Genomic DNA, 18,171 nt, shown 5'->3' on the forward strand with positions numbered 1-18,171 from the left:
CACCGCTCTCGCCGGGGCTCCCGGATCACCTGGCCTGAGACCGGCTCCTGGGGTGTCTGCGCTCCGCCGCGGCCGCGAGGGGCATTGGACAGTGCGGGAGGCAGGGAATGTCTAGGGGAATTCAGGAAGAACAGGTGGCCCGGGGGAGCAGAAATGTAGGTGTGCTGGGCGAAAGGACAGCTGGGCAAGGTGGTGGGGACTGGGGTGGCCGGAAGGAGAAGGGCGAGCGGAGCCGGAGAGCGAGGAAGGGGAGGCTGTTAGCGAAGAGTCACTGAGGGGACGGAGAGCCAGTCTGGCTGGAAAGGTGGCCGAGGCGGGGGAGGGGAAACCTGAGGACAAAGGTGAAGAAGTTGATCCAAAGCGAGGGAGCACGTCCTCCTGGGGCAGAAGAGACCCTAGGAGAGAAAGAATGGGAGGGGAAAGTTTCCTTCCAAACTCTCACTTTCCTCGCAAAAGATCAAGACAAACGCTTGTCCTTTGACCCAGCTGAGATGTGTCAAGAGATCCTCGATGAGACAAATACCGTCTTAAACCTATCCTATTCTATTGTGAAATGTATTAAGATGCTTTATCAACTATAACTTAAGCCTGACGTTCCACGAAAGCCCCCCAAGGGCTGGAGTCCTGCGCGAGAGAAACACCGTCCCCCGTAGGTCTGGCGGCAAGTCAGAAAGAAGCCGGATTTGGGCCCTAAGTGGGCAGGTGATCTGGGGGAGGCCGGTGGGCCGCGCCCCCTCCGCCCACACCCGGGGTAGGGTGCGGTGGGCCGAGTTCCAGCGCCCACAGGGCCGTCTCGGCCTCGGGGGTGGGCGGGACCCGACCCCACCTGCCCCGCTAGCTCAGCGGCGGAACCCGCTCCGGAGCTCCGGGAGCCGCCCGGCCCGCCCCGCCCACCGCGCGCCGGGGGAGGGGGGAGGGGCGGTGTGGGCGGGGCCTGGCGCCGCGGCGGCTCCTCCCCCCTCCTTCCGCCTTCCGCTCCTCCGTCGGTCGGTTGTTCCTTCCTTCCTGCTTCGGTCGCACGTTTCGCGATATGGGGCAGAGCGTCCCGTCCCTCTGCTCCACTTGAACATCCTGGAAGCCGGCCCCGCGATGGAGGAGGACCAGGAGCTGGAGAGGTAACGGCCGAGGCGGCGGAGGCGGAGTAGGCGGGCGGGAGGGGCGAGCCGCTCCGGGCCCCGGAGCCAGCGGCCGAGGAGGGCCCGTGGCCGCCGGGTCTCGGCCTCTGCGTCCAGGCCGGGCCCGAAGGCAGGGGGCGAGAGAGGAACGGGCGTCTGGGCGGGAGGGAGGGCTCCGATTGGGAAAAGGAGAGGAGACAGAGATGTGTTGGAAGAGAAACGCTCAGAACACTAGGTACCAAGGAGGGAAGGCAAGTTGTGAGAAATCCCCAGACTGCCCGTCCCCAGTTAGAACAGCAAGAGGAAATCAGCCACCGTGTGAACTCACACACCAGGCCCACGTCCCTGCATGTGGCCCAACTCCCTCTTCTGGGCTCCGAGTTCTCTTTCTCCCTTCTGCCTGATTGACCTCTCTCTCACTTACCGTTCTAGTTTCCTTACCTCGTCCAAATGGAAGCCATAGTTGGGCCTGCACGTTGATCATCTGTAGCCTCTAATTTTATAACAATCTGCTTCTCTACGCCTTCCAACTAACTCCCTTTTCATTCTCTTGCAAGACTACCTTATTCTAATCCTATTCTTGTGATTCTTTCAAAAGACTATTTTAGCAAACATTTAACTTTGTGTTTTAAGAAAACTCCCTTTTGGCCATGTAGATAGTCAAATGGACTGGGGAGAAAATGGAGGCAATAAATTAGGTGCTTATTGATAGAAAATGTGAAAACAGGAAAATAAGGGGCTAATGTAATAGTTTTATGTAATTGGAGTGCCTCGGGTATTATTGTGTTGCAATTGTGATATAGTAAATGAAAAAGCTACTTACAAAACCATATTCAGTATGATCTCATTTTTATAAAAAATATGTACGTAGAAAAATGTCTGGATTGAAGACCTCAATGGCTGAAGGCGAGAGGAAGACAGCTCTGGAAATGGTCCAGGCAGCTGGAACAGATAGACACTGTGTGACATTTGTTTTGCACGAGGAGGACCATACCCTAGGAAATTCTCTTCGTTACATGATCATGAAGAACCCGGAAGTGGAGTTTTGTGGTTACACTACAACCCATCCATCAGAGAGTAAAATTAATTTACGAATTCAGACTCGAGGTGCTCTTCCAGCTGTTGAGCCATTTCAGAGAGGCCTGAATGAGCTCATGAATGTCTGCCAACATGTGCTGGACAAGTTTGAGGCCAGCATAAAGGAATATAAGGACCAAAAAGCAAGCAGGAATGAATCCTCATTCTAGTCTGTGTGCACTGTAGAGGGAGGAACATCCTCCGGGATATTCTCTTTGTGATCTTGCAAAACCTAGAAATAGAAGTTTATGGTTACAACATGATCTGCCCTTCAGAAAAGTGTGATTCTAGCTGTTAACTCATTGCAGCTATGGAAATCCTTGCAAGAACCTTTGTATTCTAATAAATTCCCTCTTTAAACTAATTTGAGTGGTTTCTGTTCCTTGATCCACAAGGTTGACTATTAGGGGGTATTTGTTTATTAATTGATCCAACATTAAAAGTGAGGAAACAAAAGCCCAGGCCTAGACAAGGACTTTTATTAAGGGAATTAAAAGAAATACGCGTTTATGGCTGTGATTGTGGGGAAGGGATATGTGCAGTAAAGCATGACCCCAGATAGGCTCTGGTTGTTAATTCATGAGAAAATTCTTTGCTGTAATTGGTAGATAGGTAAAGGTGGGGGATTATTTGAAAAAACTGAGAATTCTGGTTTCACATAGGAATTTTAGGTAGTATCAAGCTCCATCATATTTATAGGATAGATATCAGTTTGCTTTATTTTGACATAAGGAAGTCAAGAGAATTTAATTCTATTAGAGAGGAAGGTTACTGGGATGACTAGATAACCTTTAAAGTTCTTAAGTATCTTTATACAATATATATATATATGTGTGTGTATATTATATATACATTTTTTTTATTGATTTTTTACAGAGAGTAAGGGAGTGGGATAGAGAGTTAGAAACATCGATGAGAGAGAAACATCAATCAGCTGCCTCCTGCACACCCAAAGTACATGCCCTTGACTGTAATCGAACCTGGGACCCTTCAGTCCACAAGCCGATGCTCCACAGATTTTGGCCAGCCCTTAGGTACCTTAAGTATAGCCCATGGTTACATAAAAGAGGCAGTATTTGAAAGAAAAGGCAGGAAGAAAGGAAATTCCATATGGCCAAAATTATTTTTAAAAAATAAGATACCAGTGAATCACGTCTAAGAACTGTCCTATTTCTTCAAACTTGATTAATATCTATCCTATGCCAACTTGATTATTAATTTATCCAAAATGTCTGTCAACTTTTGAACCCGAGCACCCCCACCCCAGTACTTTATGCTTTGTTCCTTCTTCCTGGGGGACTCTTCTGTCATACTGCAGTGTAGGTAAGAACTTATATGTAAGACTCCCCCATCCTAATTTGGGTACTTGCCTGCACTTTCATTATACTCTGTTTCCTAGTCTTGGATTTACTATGTGATTATTTGTGCTTACGTTGTCTACCATTATACCAACTTGTAGCACAATGCCTAATAGGTAGTGGACCATTAGTAAATACCAGATGAATCCATGTAGCTAGTTATGATATGTAGCCTTTAATTCACTCATATCAGACCTCTTCTATTGACCTGCCACAGAACCTGAATTTTCTACATGCAACTTCTTTATATATATATATATATATATATATATATATATATATATATATATATTTTTTTTTTAATATATTTTATTGATTTTGTACAGAGAGGAAGGGAGAGAGAGTTAGAAGCATCGATGAGGGAGAGTCATCGACTAGCTGCCTCTTGCACACCCCCTACTGGGGATATGCCCGCAACCAAGGTACATGCCCTTGACCGGAATCGAACCCAGGACCTTTCAGTCCCCAAGCCGACACTCTATCCATTGAGTCAAACCAGTTTCGGCAATATATTTTGTTTTTATTGATCACCTAGCATATGCCAGGTTCTAGGATAGATATGCTAGTGGATGAAACACAGGTCTTATTCTTATGGAGTATACATTATAAAAGGAGTAAAAATTTTTTTACATTATATTTGTGGGGGTAGGAGGAGAAAGAAAACATGAGAGGAGATTCTACTGTAAGTATGGAAGTAGTGAAGATCTTCCAGAAATTATGGGGAGCAGACCTAAGCTGTCAGTCAGACCTCAGTGCTTCCATGGAGGCAGGAGAGGCTCCCTCCATCACCATTGTGCTTGCCAGCTGTGAGCCCTGCTTCTGGCTGAATGGCGCTCCCCCTGTGGGAGTGCACTGACCACCAGGGGGCAGCTCCTGCATTGAATGTCTGCCCCCTGGTGGTCAGTGCACGTCATAGCTACTGGTCATTCTGCTGTTTGGTTGATTTGCATATTAGCCTAAAAGGCTAAGCAACTGTTTGACCAGCCAGTAGGTGTGACATGCACTGACCACGAGGGGGCAGATGCTCAGTGCAGGAGCTGCTGAGCTCAGTGACTTGGCAGCAACAGTTCTCGGGTGACGCACATCAGAACCAGAGAGGAGGGAGCCCGGTTCCTCGAACTTCTATCATAGAGAAAGGGTGAATAGTGATATTAAAACATTTCTCCTAATTAATTTCCTTTCAATGTACCGAATCTGTGCACTGGGCCACTAGTATATAATAATTTGCTTACCTAGCACTTTCCATTTTCCAAAGCACTTTACAAATTACAAATTGCATATAGCTGTAATATCTAATTGCTCTAATTAGTTGGTATAACACACAAGTGCCTACAGAATCTGTAGAGATTTTTAAAAAGTGTCTATATAAAATGTCCATTCAGTACCATTCTGATCCAAAGAGTATCTTGTATTTCAGGAAATATGAAAGCATATCAAGTTCTACGGCCCACCATTTTATTCCCTTTGAACAAGTTATTAAAATTGTAGTTACACCCTGGCCGTTTTTTTCAGTGGTTCGTGCATCAGTCGGTGGACAGAAGGATTGCAGGTTCAATTCCTGGTCCAGGGCACACATACCCATACCTATACCTGTATTGCGGATTTGTTCCCAGCCCTGGTTGGGACATGTTTGGGAGACAACCAATCAGTGTCTGTCTCACATCAATATTTATCTCTTTCTCCCTTCCACTCTCTAAAAAAAATCAATGGAAAAAATATCCTTGAGAGAAGATTTTAAAAAAGAGAGATTGTAGTCTCCAGATCACTAGGCAAAAGTCATCAATTTTGGTTAGCATAATTTTAGAATCAAAGACAATTTTTGTGATATCCCTCCAAATGGGATCCTAAGAAGTTTACTCAAGCCCACTAGTGTACTTTCAAATACTTGTAAAGATCTCAAATCTTTTGCACTCAAGTTTTTAATGTTTTGTTCGCTATTTGAAACTTTAAAAACTATCCCAGTTTGGTTAAAGTATGGTTTGTATTTTTTTTCCATAATGAAATTTCTTCCAAACCTAAATTAATGTATCTCTAAGCAACAAATATGTACATAGTCTTGGCACAGTTCTGAGAAATGGTGCAGGTAGAGATGAGTCGGTCCTGAAAAGCTCTATGTGGTTTTGGAGAGAAGAAAGTTGTATATATGAAAAAGAAAGCAGATTTCATTTATGATGAAGTGCCCTAATGTTCAGTAAAGAGTATTATGTGCTGAACATAGAATGGTATCAGGGAGAGACACTATTGAAGAATGATTATTTCATGAGTTTCCCCTCAGCTAGGCACTGCAGATAAATAGTTTCCTGTTTCCCAGTGTAAACGAACCATTAAAGACTCTTGAGCTAGGGAATGCCATAAGTTTTGTTTTTTCATCCCGTGCCTGTGCATAATGGATGAGTAGAAGGAAACATTGGGAGACAGCATTGAACTGGGCATGTGTAACTGTCCGGGTGTAATAAAAGGAGGCTATTCTAGCAATGGAGGTGAAAGGATGAATACTAGAAAGCTAAAAAAGAATTAAAATAACTTGGAGACAGATCCTACATAGGGTTAAAGGTAACAGAAGTGTTGTAAATGGCCTCAACCATGTTGTTGACCCCTTTATTTTCCTACTACTCCTTCAAGACCCAAACCAGAATGATGGAGTATACCATCTCTTTCCCAGCCTGTACTTGCTAATGGGAGCAACCACTCTTCCCTCCTTCTCTCACCCATGTTAGAAGAATTTACATCTTAGACAAGAACTTTAATCCAGGACTACAGATCTGAAGATTGGGGATAGGAGGAGGCAGTCAGGCTGACAGACTCTTACAGCTGTCTGCGTTCACCAAGTTGCTTTCATTCATCTACCCAATCCATAAATATTAGTGAGTACATATATATTTAGGCACATGTAAGGATGTAGACAGGAACAAATTGCCTACATGCAGTTTACTTTCTAATAGAAATAAGAGCATAAATATATAATGTAATTAAAGGTAGTGATATAAATGGGAAGTAAAAGAATGATGGGGATTAGAGGGCACTGAGAGATTGAATAGTTAAGGAAGACCTTTCTGAAGAGGTGACATTGGAACAGAAATAACAGAGACAGACCAAGCATAAAGAAGAATATGCTCAGAATTTTCTTAAAGATGAACTTAAATTATTTACCATAGAAAAAAAGCAAGATTATGAACCTTTTTAAAGAAAAACTTTCAGCATTGTGTATATGTGGGTTTTATTAGTACCTAGATTTATATCACATTTTTAATCTATGTTTTTACCTAATAATTAAGGAAAATAATATTAAGTTACTGTCTGGGACACTAAGATATTGTGTAGGAGTTTTGAATTGGATTATATATATATATATATATATATATATATATATATATATATATATATTAGAAAAGTTGAATTTATCTTAATGGAACTTTTTCTGTATTTTTGAGAAAAGCATATCTTTCTTAGAAGCAGAAGTTGGTGGGCTTGGGATCTTGCATATCTTTTCAGGCTAAATAACAGGCAGTATAGCGTAGGAACTAACAGGTTGCACTGTTGAAATCATATTGCTTGGATCTTACCTCTAGATTTTAGCTATATGTCCTTGGACAAGCTGTTTGACCTCTTTGTCCTTCGCCAGTAAGATTGGGATACTGTAACTATTATTCAGCCCATCATTTCTGCTGGATATATAGGATATTATCTGTCCCATATAGCATACTCTCAACCAATGTTAGCTATTGTTGTTATATCATTAATTCTGTCGAACAAACTAGCTTTGTTAATTTTCTTTTAGGTGAAAACTTGAAAACAAAAAAACTTTAGTAACTTGCTATTTTTTGTCTTTAGCCCATGCAGCACTATAATATAAATTTGTGAACTCCAATATGGAATGTTATCAGTATACCAACATCATTGCTTTTCAGAAAAAACAGTTTAAAATAGCATTCCTATTAATAGGATGTAAATAAAAAATAAATGGATTGTGTGTTCCTCTTTCACAAAGAAATTAAGATTCTGATGGAACATTTATAACATTTCCCAAGATTCAAAACAGGTTAAGCAGGAAGGAAAAGCAAGTTCTATAGCAGATGGATGCCTGGTTTGGTACTGAAATATCTGAATATTGATAGGAAGCCAGGACTCAAGCTAGGTCAGCTAAGTATAAAATTGCAGAAAGTGGAATATATTAGTATTTTATCTAATCATACTAATCCTCAGTAAATTCCATATTTGTTAATTAAGGAATTTAATATATGTCAAAAAGAAAAGTTGCCTGTTTGATTTTCTAAATTTATCATGCTGACCTAGATCAAACCTCAAAAAAAAAAAAAAAAAAAAAAAGCACATAATACCACAACCAATACTAGTAAAGGGCTCCAAGAGAAAATCAAACTGCCAGGACCATCTAATCAGAGACTGAACTAGTTGGTTTAAACAACAGTTTCGGTTTTGTTTGTGTGGTTGGTTTGTTTGTTTGTTTGTTTGTTTGTTTTTTCAAGGGTGAAAGAGATTTTCTTTCTAAGGGCCTCTCTTTCAAGATAGTACTGTGTAGGGATGGAGGGTAAGGCCTCTGAAGTCAGAAGGCTTATCTCCCACATTCCTAACTTGTGAATGTGGGAGAGTAACTTAATTTTTATGAGCCTCAGATTCCTTTTCTGTAAAATTAGGCTAATAATAATATCTATTTTATAGGGTTATTGTGAAGACTAAGTGAAATAAAGCACTTAGCACAATGCCTAGTACTGTATATTAAATGTGAAAATATTAGCTATTGCTATTATTGTTATTATATTGGTTATTGTTTAAGCCAGTTCGTAGTAGTTGGAATAGCAGCCTTCATAATACTAGTTATGTCTCATTTTTCACAGCAGTCGTCAAGGCTGGCTTGCTCCAACTGGTCTCTGTCCATATTATCACCTGTGACTGGCTGTCATACTGCCTTCTCCCTTTTAAGTGTGCCTAGCTTGTTCCACATCAGAGACTTTGCCATTTACTCCGAGAGACCATCCTTGACCACTGTATTATTTAGTGTTGTATAACAAATTGTCCTAAAACTTAGTGGCTGAAAAACAAAAACATTTCTCCTAGTTTCTGTGGATAGGAATCTGGTTGGAGCTTGACTGAGTGATTGTGACTTGGTCTTTCATAAGGCTGTAATCAAGGTGTCATGTGGGCTGCAATCATCTCAAGACTTGAATGGGGGATATTTTACTTACAAGCTCATTCACATGGGTCTGATTCATGCCATGGCATCTGGCTTCCCCAAGGTCAAGTGATCCAGAAAAGAGAGAGAGCTAAAGATGGAAGCCACAGTCTTTATATCCTAGTCTCAGAGAATAGACAATCACTTGTATTCTGTTTGTTGGAAGTGATTCAGTACGTCCAGCCCACATGGGGATGAATTTTAACAAGGGTCCACATATCAAGAGGAGAGGATCCTTAGGACCTTCTTGGAAGCTGTCTACCATAATTGCCTTCTCTAAAATAGCATGTGTGCCTACATATAAACCTCCATCATTTTCTTTCTTTTTTTGAAATACATTTTTATTGGTGTCAGAGAGGAAGAGAGAGGGAAACATCAATGATGAGAGAAAATCATTATCAGCTGCCTCCTGCAACACCCCCAACTTGGGATCAAGCCTGCAGCCTAGGTACGTGCCCTGACTGGGAATGGAACCATGACTTCCTGGTTTATAAGTTGATGCTCAACGTCTAAGCCACAGCTTTTGGGCCCTGTACCATTTTCTATCCCTGACCTTCATTCCTTTATAGTACTCATCATTAACTGATATCCTATATAATAAAAGCTTAATATGCTAAGTGTCTGGTCATCCTTTCAGCTGTTCAACCAGTCAAAGGGTAATATGCTAATGATATGCTAAGGCTGCTCAACCACTTGCTATGATGTGCACTGACCACCAGGGGGAAGATAGTTGACCAGTCGTTATGACATGCACTGACCACCAGGGGGCAGACCCTCCAACCTGCTGGGGTTTGGCAATGGGGACTGAGCGAGACAGGGCGTGTCCCTAGAGCCTTCCATGGCCCCTCCCTGGCTGGCCAACCTCCCGTGTTCCTCCCTGGTCCCTATCGTGCACCAGTAGGGTCCCTTGGCCTGGCCTGCACCCTATTACAATCTGGGACTCCTTGGGCGATGTCAGAGAGCTGGTTTTGTCCCAATCCCGCAGGCCAGGTCGAGGGACTCCCCAATGGTGCATGAATTCATGCACCGGGCCTCTAGTTATATATATATGTATGTGTATTATATGTTTTTTGTCTAACTCTATTTAAATAAATACATGCTCCCTGAGGGCAAGGGCTTCATCCTTGTTTGCATGTGTATCCTTAGTACTTAAAACCCTACCAGGCATAGAGCAGGGTATCATTAGTATTTATTCAGTGAATCAGAATATATATTCATGACTAAATGTCAGTGTTGGTAGGACTGCTGCAACAGAGAACAGACTGCAGAGAAGGACTGATGATTTTTAATGACATTAGTTTGTACCCTCATCAGATAACAGTTGCATACTCAGCCACCACAGTTAACAAGCTTTGAGATGAAAAAAATATTCTTGAGTGAGGCAAGGAAGCATGCTCTCCTGTGGCTTCTGTGGAAGAGCTGAGGTGATAAGCATAAAAAAGCTTCAATAAAGGTAGTTATATGTTGGAATCGTTTCATTTATGTCTTCTCTCTATCCCCAAGAGCCTTAGATACTGCCATCCCTAACACCTTTGTCCCATGCTACTTTTGATACCTTTGCTCTTATTAGTCTACATATCTCCCACTTGAGGTTGAAAAAAGGACATTTTTGTTTTACAGCAGCAACAATATGAAACAGTAATAAGATTATCCTTGGAATCTGGTCCTCACAGAATTCCAGTGAGGCAAAAGTTCTGGGTTATAGTTTTGGAGACTATGAAGAGGAATTCAAATAATTTGACCCTTAAGGTTTGCTGTTTTGTCAGTGCCAAATAATACATTATTTCCTGACCTGCTGTTTTGATAAATTGATGCCATAAATTATAAGTAGCATTGCTTTGGGAAAATGTTGACTATATGTATTTTATTTCAGCAGTTGTTTTTGAAGTCCTGCTGTGTCCCAGGTACTAGGCATGCAAAGGTGAATCTTACTTGGTTTCTGCCTTTGTAGTTTACAATCAGGTTGAACCAAAGAACTCAATACATGTGTCATTTTTTTTCTAACTCTTTCACCTTGTTTAAAATTGTAGCCCTTCCCCCAACACCATCTGGCAGAATTACAGCCCCTGGAACAGTGCCTGACCCATAGTAGATGCTCAAAAAATACTTACCAATAAATTAATAGTAATTTTTTCATTGAATATTCTAAACTAAATTTGAATTTGAATGGCTGAAGTAACTATTTTATAATCTTTGGAGTTAAAAACCACAAATGTGTGGTTGTATATCTTTACCTCCATAGTCTGTCACATATAAATGACAACAGACTGGGACTGTCAGGGAGGAGACACACTAGAGTTCTTTAGGCTAAAGGTGGTCATGACAAAGAGAGTGGCAAAGAAGAAGCCTGCACAGTGGGGACCTAGTGGACCTTACAGATGGATCCATCTGCTATGGTCCAAGAGTCCAAAGAGGTCACGTGAGCTAAGAAGAGTTGGGCATGTTGTGTGTACACATCTAAGAAGGCAAGACTTGGATCTGGAAAGCCCAGATTTGGCTATAAGTGAGTATATCTCACATTAGTGAGAAATCCCCCCTCTCAATGTGGCCACAGTTGGTTTTACACCTACTGCATGGTTTCAGATTTGGGTCAATAATATTTCAAAAAATATTATTAATCTAATAGGGTTAACTGATGTATGCTTGCTTAGGTTTTATTTTGCCTTTGAAAATGTACTTTCCCTTGCTTTGGTAGAAAATTGTCAGAAATTCTAGTTTTTGTGTGGCCTGATATAAGGTAAAGGCCTCCAGTGCGTGTTCTCCACAGCAGTTAATTCTGACACTGGGCTTGGAGATAGCACAAACCTCACAGGTTATTGTATAGGCTTAGTCCTACAAGACTGTACACCACCCTCTCCCCAATTCCCAACCCTTCAGAGGCCAATTTCATGTCCAGGTTGTTACCTGGGCTTCTGGCAAATGGGCTATAAGTTGGAGGGACCCATGACCTTCAGGTTCAATTACTTTGCTAGAGCAGCTCACAGAACTCAGAGAAATATTTAGTTACATTGATTAGCTTACAATAAAGGATATGAATGAAGAAGTGCATAGGGCAAGGTATGGGGCAGGGTATGGCGTATTTATGCCTTCTCCCCCTTAATCTCCCCATGTTCACCAACCCAGATGTTTTCTGAACCCCCATACTTTGGAGTTTTTAAAGAGGCATCATTGCATAGGTGAGATTAAGTCATTGGCCATTGGTGAATGAACTCGATCCCCAGCCCCTTTCCCCCACCTGCAAGTTAAGGGATGGGACTGAATGTTCCAATCCTCCAAATCACCTTGTTGGTTCCCTGGCAACCAGTCCCCATAGTTAGGTTTCCAAGGGGCTTTCCTAAACCATTAACTAACAAAAGACCATTATCTCGCCAATTAATTGATCCAGTTATATTGGATCCTCCTGAGCTTTACAATTACAGCTCTTAATTTCTCACTGCCATGTTTGGTAAATTATGGGGATCTCAGAATGAATTTAAATTTGAACTCAGATTTCAAGTTAAGGATCATACATCATTGAGATTCCCTATCTAAAGTTATTTCAGACCTTGTTTTGCTTGCCTTCTCTGTCCTGCATACTTAAACTTAAATTATGGTGCTTGGAATACTTCACAGAGATTTTATTCAAAAGTGATTAATATAAATTTGGGGATATAAGCATCAATTATCATCTCTTTCCCTGAAGTTGAAGAATAAAGCTTATAATTATGTTCTTTATCACAGTAAACGAGTTGGATTATGTTCTGCATCAGACCTTGTAATCTAAGCTTTCAGGACTTGATTTCTAGAGAGGTTTGTTTTTTTTTTCTTCCTGTTTATTTGTTTACATGACAAAGATTACAATTTGCCCTTAAGTAGATGGGAAATATTGGGGATTCTAGAGCCTTATGATTAGAAACTATTCTGCTGAAAAATGCCTGTCTTTAGAAGTGTCCGCCTGCAGGTATGTCACTGTCTACTGTCCAGACTTGTAGCAAGCAAGCTAAAGTTCCCTTTCTATTTTCTTGTTCTAGTAAGTTGGTCCCCATCTAAGACATTATGCTGAACAAGCTAGGGCATGAGGAAGCCAGTTGGGCTTATTCTTAGCCAAAAGCAGACAGCTTAACAGACATGTAGCTGTGACTGTGAAGAAGACTGATTCACCGACCCAATTGGGAAAAACCAGTTTAATCCTGTTTCAAGGTAGACTGGTTTTTGCATTTATAGAAATGGAAACAGGTTTGCAGAAGTAACCAGCTTCAGCTTATACAGCTTATAAGTAAATACAAACCCAGGAATGCCTGACTCCTTAGGCTCAGCTTTTAATGTCCACGATGTTGCCTTTGCTATCTCAGGTACATATGAAGATACTAAAGCTTGGCCAGATGTTCAGTTTGAGAAACTAAACAGTTGACCTATAATCTTTATTTACGTCTAAATTCAGGTTGAAACATGCTGGAAATGGGGCTGTTTTTTGTACATCTTAACCATGAAAAGGGTCAATGAGAATATTTGGTTAAGAATCCAGATATGGGTTCACTAATACTTGGTTCATAAAAATTATCATTTTTCATAATGGTAAACTCCATTGGCATTATTTTTAAATACATTCATTTTCACTGTTTAAGCTGTCTTGTACCAAAGCTACACTTGATCATCCTCAAAATGTGGAAAATACCTTCATTGATAGACTAGAATAGGGAGTCAGAAGTTAGAATCAGGTTTACCGCTTATTAATTGACCTGGTGGACAAATCAGCCTCCCTACATATTAATTGCCTAACAAATAAAAGGGGGACAATGATTTCAAGGGTTCTTCTGAGGTTCAGTGATATCATAATATTATGCTGTTAATCACTTTATTTTGGCTTCTTGCATGTTAAAGTAAAAAGTTTTGTATATACTTGGACCTGTATGAATTAATATAGATGTTTAGTATATGGCCCAGTTTCTATCAAGCAAATGCTGGGGGAGAATTGTGAATTAGGGATTTGCTATTTTAAATCAATTGTGAAAGTATGGTCCTGAACATTTATCAACGTAGTGCCCTTTTTATAAGTATAAGATCTTGGGAGCAGGCCCAATTATGTTGTTTGGGTAATCAGCATGAACTATTCCTTAGAATTTCCCCTGAATTCTCAATTAGGTACCTGTTCCATTTTTAACAGTCTAAATTCTTCATTAGCATTGCTCCAGCCAAGCCAGCTGCAACAGCAAGCATGGGTTGTATGTCAGTGGTAAACAAGATGTTTCTAAAGTAGGCAGCACCTTAACATATAGCAATAATACAGGTACAGAAGATAGTGTTTAAGTTTTTTGATATGTTGTAAAATGGATCTTGAAACGTTTGCTCTAGAACATGTTTTCATATTTTCCTTCTTAGTTGTATCATTGCATGTAAGTAATTTATAAGTCTGAATAGTAGCACAGTTGGTTAGAGCATCTTCCTGATACTCCAAGGTGGCGGGTTTGATCCCTGGTCAGGGCACACACAAGAAGCAGCCTATGAATGGGCAAATCAGTGGAACAATAAGTCGATGTTTCTCTTTAAAAAAATAAAGAAGTCTGAATAGTAAAGTTTACTTTAGAGTTTGGTGGTTCTTTTAAGTATGATTTTTTTATTGATTTCAGAGAGAAGAAGGGAGAAGAATAGAAATATCAATGATGAAAGAGAATCATTGATCAGCTGCCTCCTGCATGCCTCCTATTGGGAATCCTTGACTGGGAATCGAACTGTAATTTTTCGGTTCATGGATTGGTGCTCAACCACTGAGACACACCAACAGGGTAGAGTTTGCTGGTTCTTGGCTGTATTACATCTGGTTTCTGATGCCCAAATCCCGAGTTGTATTACTCTCTGTTGTTTCTTTTCTTTTTCTTGTCAGTTAATAGATTGTTTGTATGGGGTGATACACACTTAATGGTTGGATTAATCAGTAAAGGAATTTCCCATGCTTTGAGTTTTTCTCCTGTAGTGGTTAGTCCATTGTGCTCGTTTCTTCCCAACTCTGCAGACTTTCTAGTGATCTGCTGTATTTAGCATCTGTAAGAATATGTTCGCACTACACCAGAGCTATGACTTCTTCCCGTTAACAGGAAACATCGTTGGGGTCTTTACAAAAGAATGAAAAACCTGCCGAAACCGGCTTGGCTCAGTGGATAGAGCGTCAGTCTGCGGACTGAAAGGTTCCAGGTTCGATTCCGATCAAGGGCATGTACATTGGTTACGGGCACATCCCCAATAGGGGGTGTGCAGGAGGCAGCTGGTTGATGTTTCTCTCTCATCGATGTTTCTAGCTCTCTATTCCTCTCCCTTCCTCTCTCTAAAAAAATCAATAAAATATATTTAAAAAAAAAAAAGAATGAAAAACCTTATTTCCACAATTATGTAGTTTTGGCTGACTTTGAACTTTTATATAACATTTTCCCCAAAGCAACACTACTCCCAAGGTTACTTTTGCTTTTATATTTAACTGCTTAATTCCATTAACTACTGCATTATAGAAATAGAGTTGTGGTGTTTTAATTTTCAAAACACTTGCATGTCTGTTAAGTAAGATTTTTTAAATTGTAAAATAGCATTGACATTGCCTTGTGCTACTTAAATACCTTGTTATCAAATTAGTACCTGAAACTTGACACTGGAATGTCTGTGAAGAGTCAAGAATTTACTGATTGGGTTCAATAAGTTATTTTTTATAGTAGATTCTTATACTTAACTATTGATGTAGGAAACTCTGTGTGTGGATTTACTATTTGTCCAGAAACTCTCTCTGCCAAAGTACTCTTTGATATCTAAAGTGTGAAAGACAGAAAATGCCTGGTGATCCAGAGAAGTCCACAGGCAGGAGGGCTGCACCCTGCTCCAAGTGGGCTGCATCCTCTATTTCACTGGCTCCCCATCATCTCTTACCTCCTGAAGCCAGACCGAAGTATCAATATGTTTTCTTCATGGGATAAAAATTGCTTAATTCAGTTGATGACAGATAAATTACTTATCTTGAAGTAGCACCTTCAAGAGACTATTTTCCCTATGTGTTTTTAAATGAAAATATAAGTTGTTATTGATTTTAGAAAGAGAGGAAGGGAGATGGATTGAGAGTAATAACTAAGTGAGAGAGAAACATCGATTGGTTGCCTCTAGTATGAATCCAACCTGGGAACAAACTCGCAACCCAGGCATGTGCCTCAACTAGGACTTGAACCATTGCTTTTGCCGTACATGGAACGATACTCAACCAACTGAGCCACACCAGCCAGGGCTAAAATGAAAAGAATTTTTAAAGAGCTTGAATTAGGAAGTCCTACACATTCTGGAACTTTCTACATGTTTTCAATTTCTTGGTTCTTGGTACTAAGTATAGTTTATAATCATTTGATGAATTAGATCAGATCTGCAAGGTATGAAAAGCTTATCTTTTAGCTAATTACTGCAGTCTTGACACAACTGAAGGAAATAGCTTCAGCGGGTCGACCAAACTTTCTGCTGAATAGGCCATTCTTGGGGCCGAGATCCAAAAACTCTGAAGCATTGTTTTGGACAGTCTGCAGAGAACTGCAGATCATTTATATGAAATAAAGCTCTTTTAGGATCAAGAGAGTTGTTTACAGACCATGGTTTGATGAGGTGGTGTTTTCTGGTAAGTGGTGTGTTTATCAAAGGACAAACTTCAACCCCCACTAAAGAAAGCCATAGAAGCAAACTTTAGAGGCTTTATAGTCTAATATTTCTTTAGTGCAATTATTGTGTGTTTTTCCTTTTTGCATTGTTGTTTGGTGAGAGTTGGAATTTTATTTTACATTTCTGACATATTTTCACACCCATCTTCCTATATTTTATTCCCCCCCCCCCTTTTTTTTTGCAGTTTCCTTTCACTAATTTTGTTCTTCAGAGTATCTGTTCTTTTAAGGACATCATAAAATGCTTTCATTTAGTAAAAGAGCTCAATAATTATTTTGACTTTATGTTCTTTGGGTTTATTTATATTTCAGTAGGATATATATATATATATATATGTATATGTATATATATATTTAAACTTACTAATTGACCTATTAAACAAATATACTGTTGCTGATATTGGTGTAATTTATGTGCTTTTCTATTCAGAGTTTACTATTTCTAAGTTAATTCTCTACCATCCCTATTTCACCACCACAGAGTTTTTTAGTAAGAGATGTTTTTCTCCATTACCTTTATAAATTTACCATGGCACATTTAATGTCTTATAATATTAACCAAAATGAATCACTGTACTTCTGACTAGCTCCTTAATCAGGATTTAAGAATAAATATTTGTGTAAAATTACTACTTTGAATATGAGGTCATTTTTTCTTTTATTACATCTTTTCTACATGAGGTATCTTATGAACTGAGGAATAAGGTTTTTCTCTAAGAGCCAAACTAATAAGAATCAGCCCACATATTAAGTTTTAACTGAAGAAGTCATCTCTGTAAGAATAGCCCATCCTCAGAGGTCACCTAGAAAAGGATAGTGTTGGACATTCCAGAATGTCAAAGTCTAGGTGAAGGGACTAGAGTGTTATCTTCACTGTAGCAATTCTTGTCATAAATACAAATAAATACAGTAAAATACTGCTGTCATTCCTTTACTTGCTTTCTCTCTCACTAGCCTGGAGTTTGTAAGGGTTGAGGTCATGACTTTTAACATAGCTGTAGTATAAGGATTTGCTAAGATCCTGGGCCCTATAGTCAACTGCCTGGGTTCATACCACAACCCCATCACTTTAAGGCTTTGTTGCCTTAGTAAGTTTCTGGGACCCTTATTTTCTTATCTCTTTATCTGTGAAATAATAGTTACATAGAGGAGTTGTGAGGATTAAGTGTAAAATCTGTGGTACGTAGGCACTATTGTCATTATCCTTGGTGCTTACTATATTGATATTCAAAGGAGAATTTCCTTTAACCTGGACAAGAAAGGCAGACCCTATATATACAAACACAATTTCTCTGTCACTGGGGATCCAGTGCTTAGTACAATTTATAACCCAGGAAACAACCTCCTCATATTTTGACTTGCATCCTTAAATGAAAGGAAGCTTGCATATGTGGAGATAAGTGTGTTGTACCACTGTTGACTTTAGAATACAGAATACAGAAAAGTGTTTAGAAGAGGAAAGACACATTAACTTGTCAAAACCATTTCGGCATGAATGCAGTAGGTTGTACCATAAGAAAATATTATTTCCCAGTAATGCTAAACTTCTGTTTTCTTGCTTAGGATTTCAGTTCATGGTTATGGAGGTGCTCATGACTTGGTACAGTATTAGAAATAGTTAGTTATATTTGGAGGCTAACATTTGCAGTGTTACTCATACTACTTATATATGTATGTTTATATAGAACCTAAATGAAGTTTTCTACTGATTTATTAATCATATTCTTTTGCAGGGAAATTTTAAAACATAAAATTTAGATTATCAATTTTTTACATTT

The 18,171-nt window shown here is 39.9% G+C and overlaps 2 protein-coding genes across 4 annotated transcripts in view; both read left to right on the top strand.

Moving 5' to 3' along the window:
- The first annotated feature begins 978 nt into the window (after positions 1-978).
- On the top strand, positions 979-2,556 carry LOC118728312 (DNA-directed RNA polymerases I and III subunit RPAC2). The gene is made up of 2 exons (XM_036454712.2): positions 979-1,115; positions 1,987-2,556. The coding sequence occupies exons 1-2, from the start codon at positions 1,090-1,092 to the stop codon at positions 2,360-2,362; spliced, it is 402 nt and encodes a 133-aa protein (XP_036310605.1). The 5' UTR covers positions 979-1,089; the 3' UTR covers positions 2,363-2,556.
- LOC118728314 (protein POLR1D) overlaps positions 987-18,171 on the top strand; it is a 43,282-nt gene continuing 26,097 nt past the window's right edge. Inside the window, exon 1 of one of the 3 annotated variants that reach the window (XM_036454713.2) lies at positions 987-1,115. In XM_036454713.2, the coding sequence (XP_036310606.1) occupies positions 1,090-1,115 (26 nt within the window). In that variant the 5' untranslated portion in view covers positions 987-1,089. Of the gene's footprint in view, positions 1,116-10,636; positions 10,660-18,171 lie in introns of those variants that run through there. The other 2 variants (XM_036454714.2, XM_045588474.1) reach the window with 2 other exon arrangements.

Source organism: Pipistrellus kuhlii, unplaced genomic scaffold (assembly GCF_014108245.1).
Source record: "Pipistrellus kuhlii isolate mPipKuh1 unplaced genomic scaffold, mPipKuh1.p scaffold_m20_p_3, whole genome shotgun sequence".
Lineage (NCBI taxonomy): Eukaryota > Metazoa > Chordata > Mammalia > Chiroptera > Vespertilionidae > Pipistrellus > Pipistrellus kuhlii.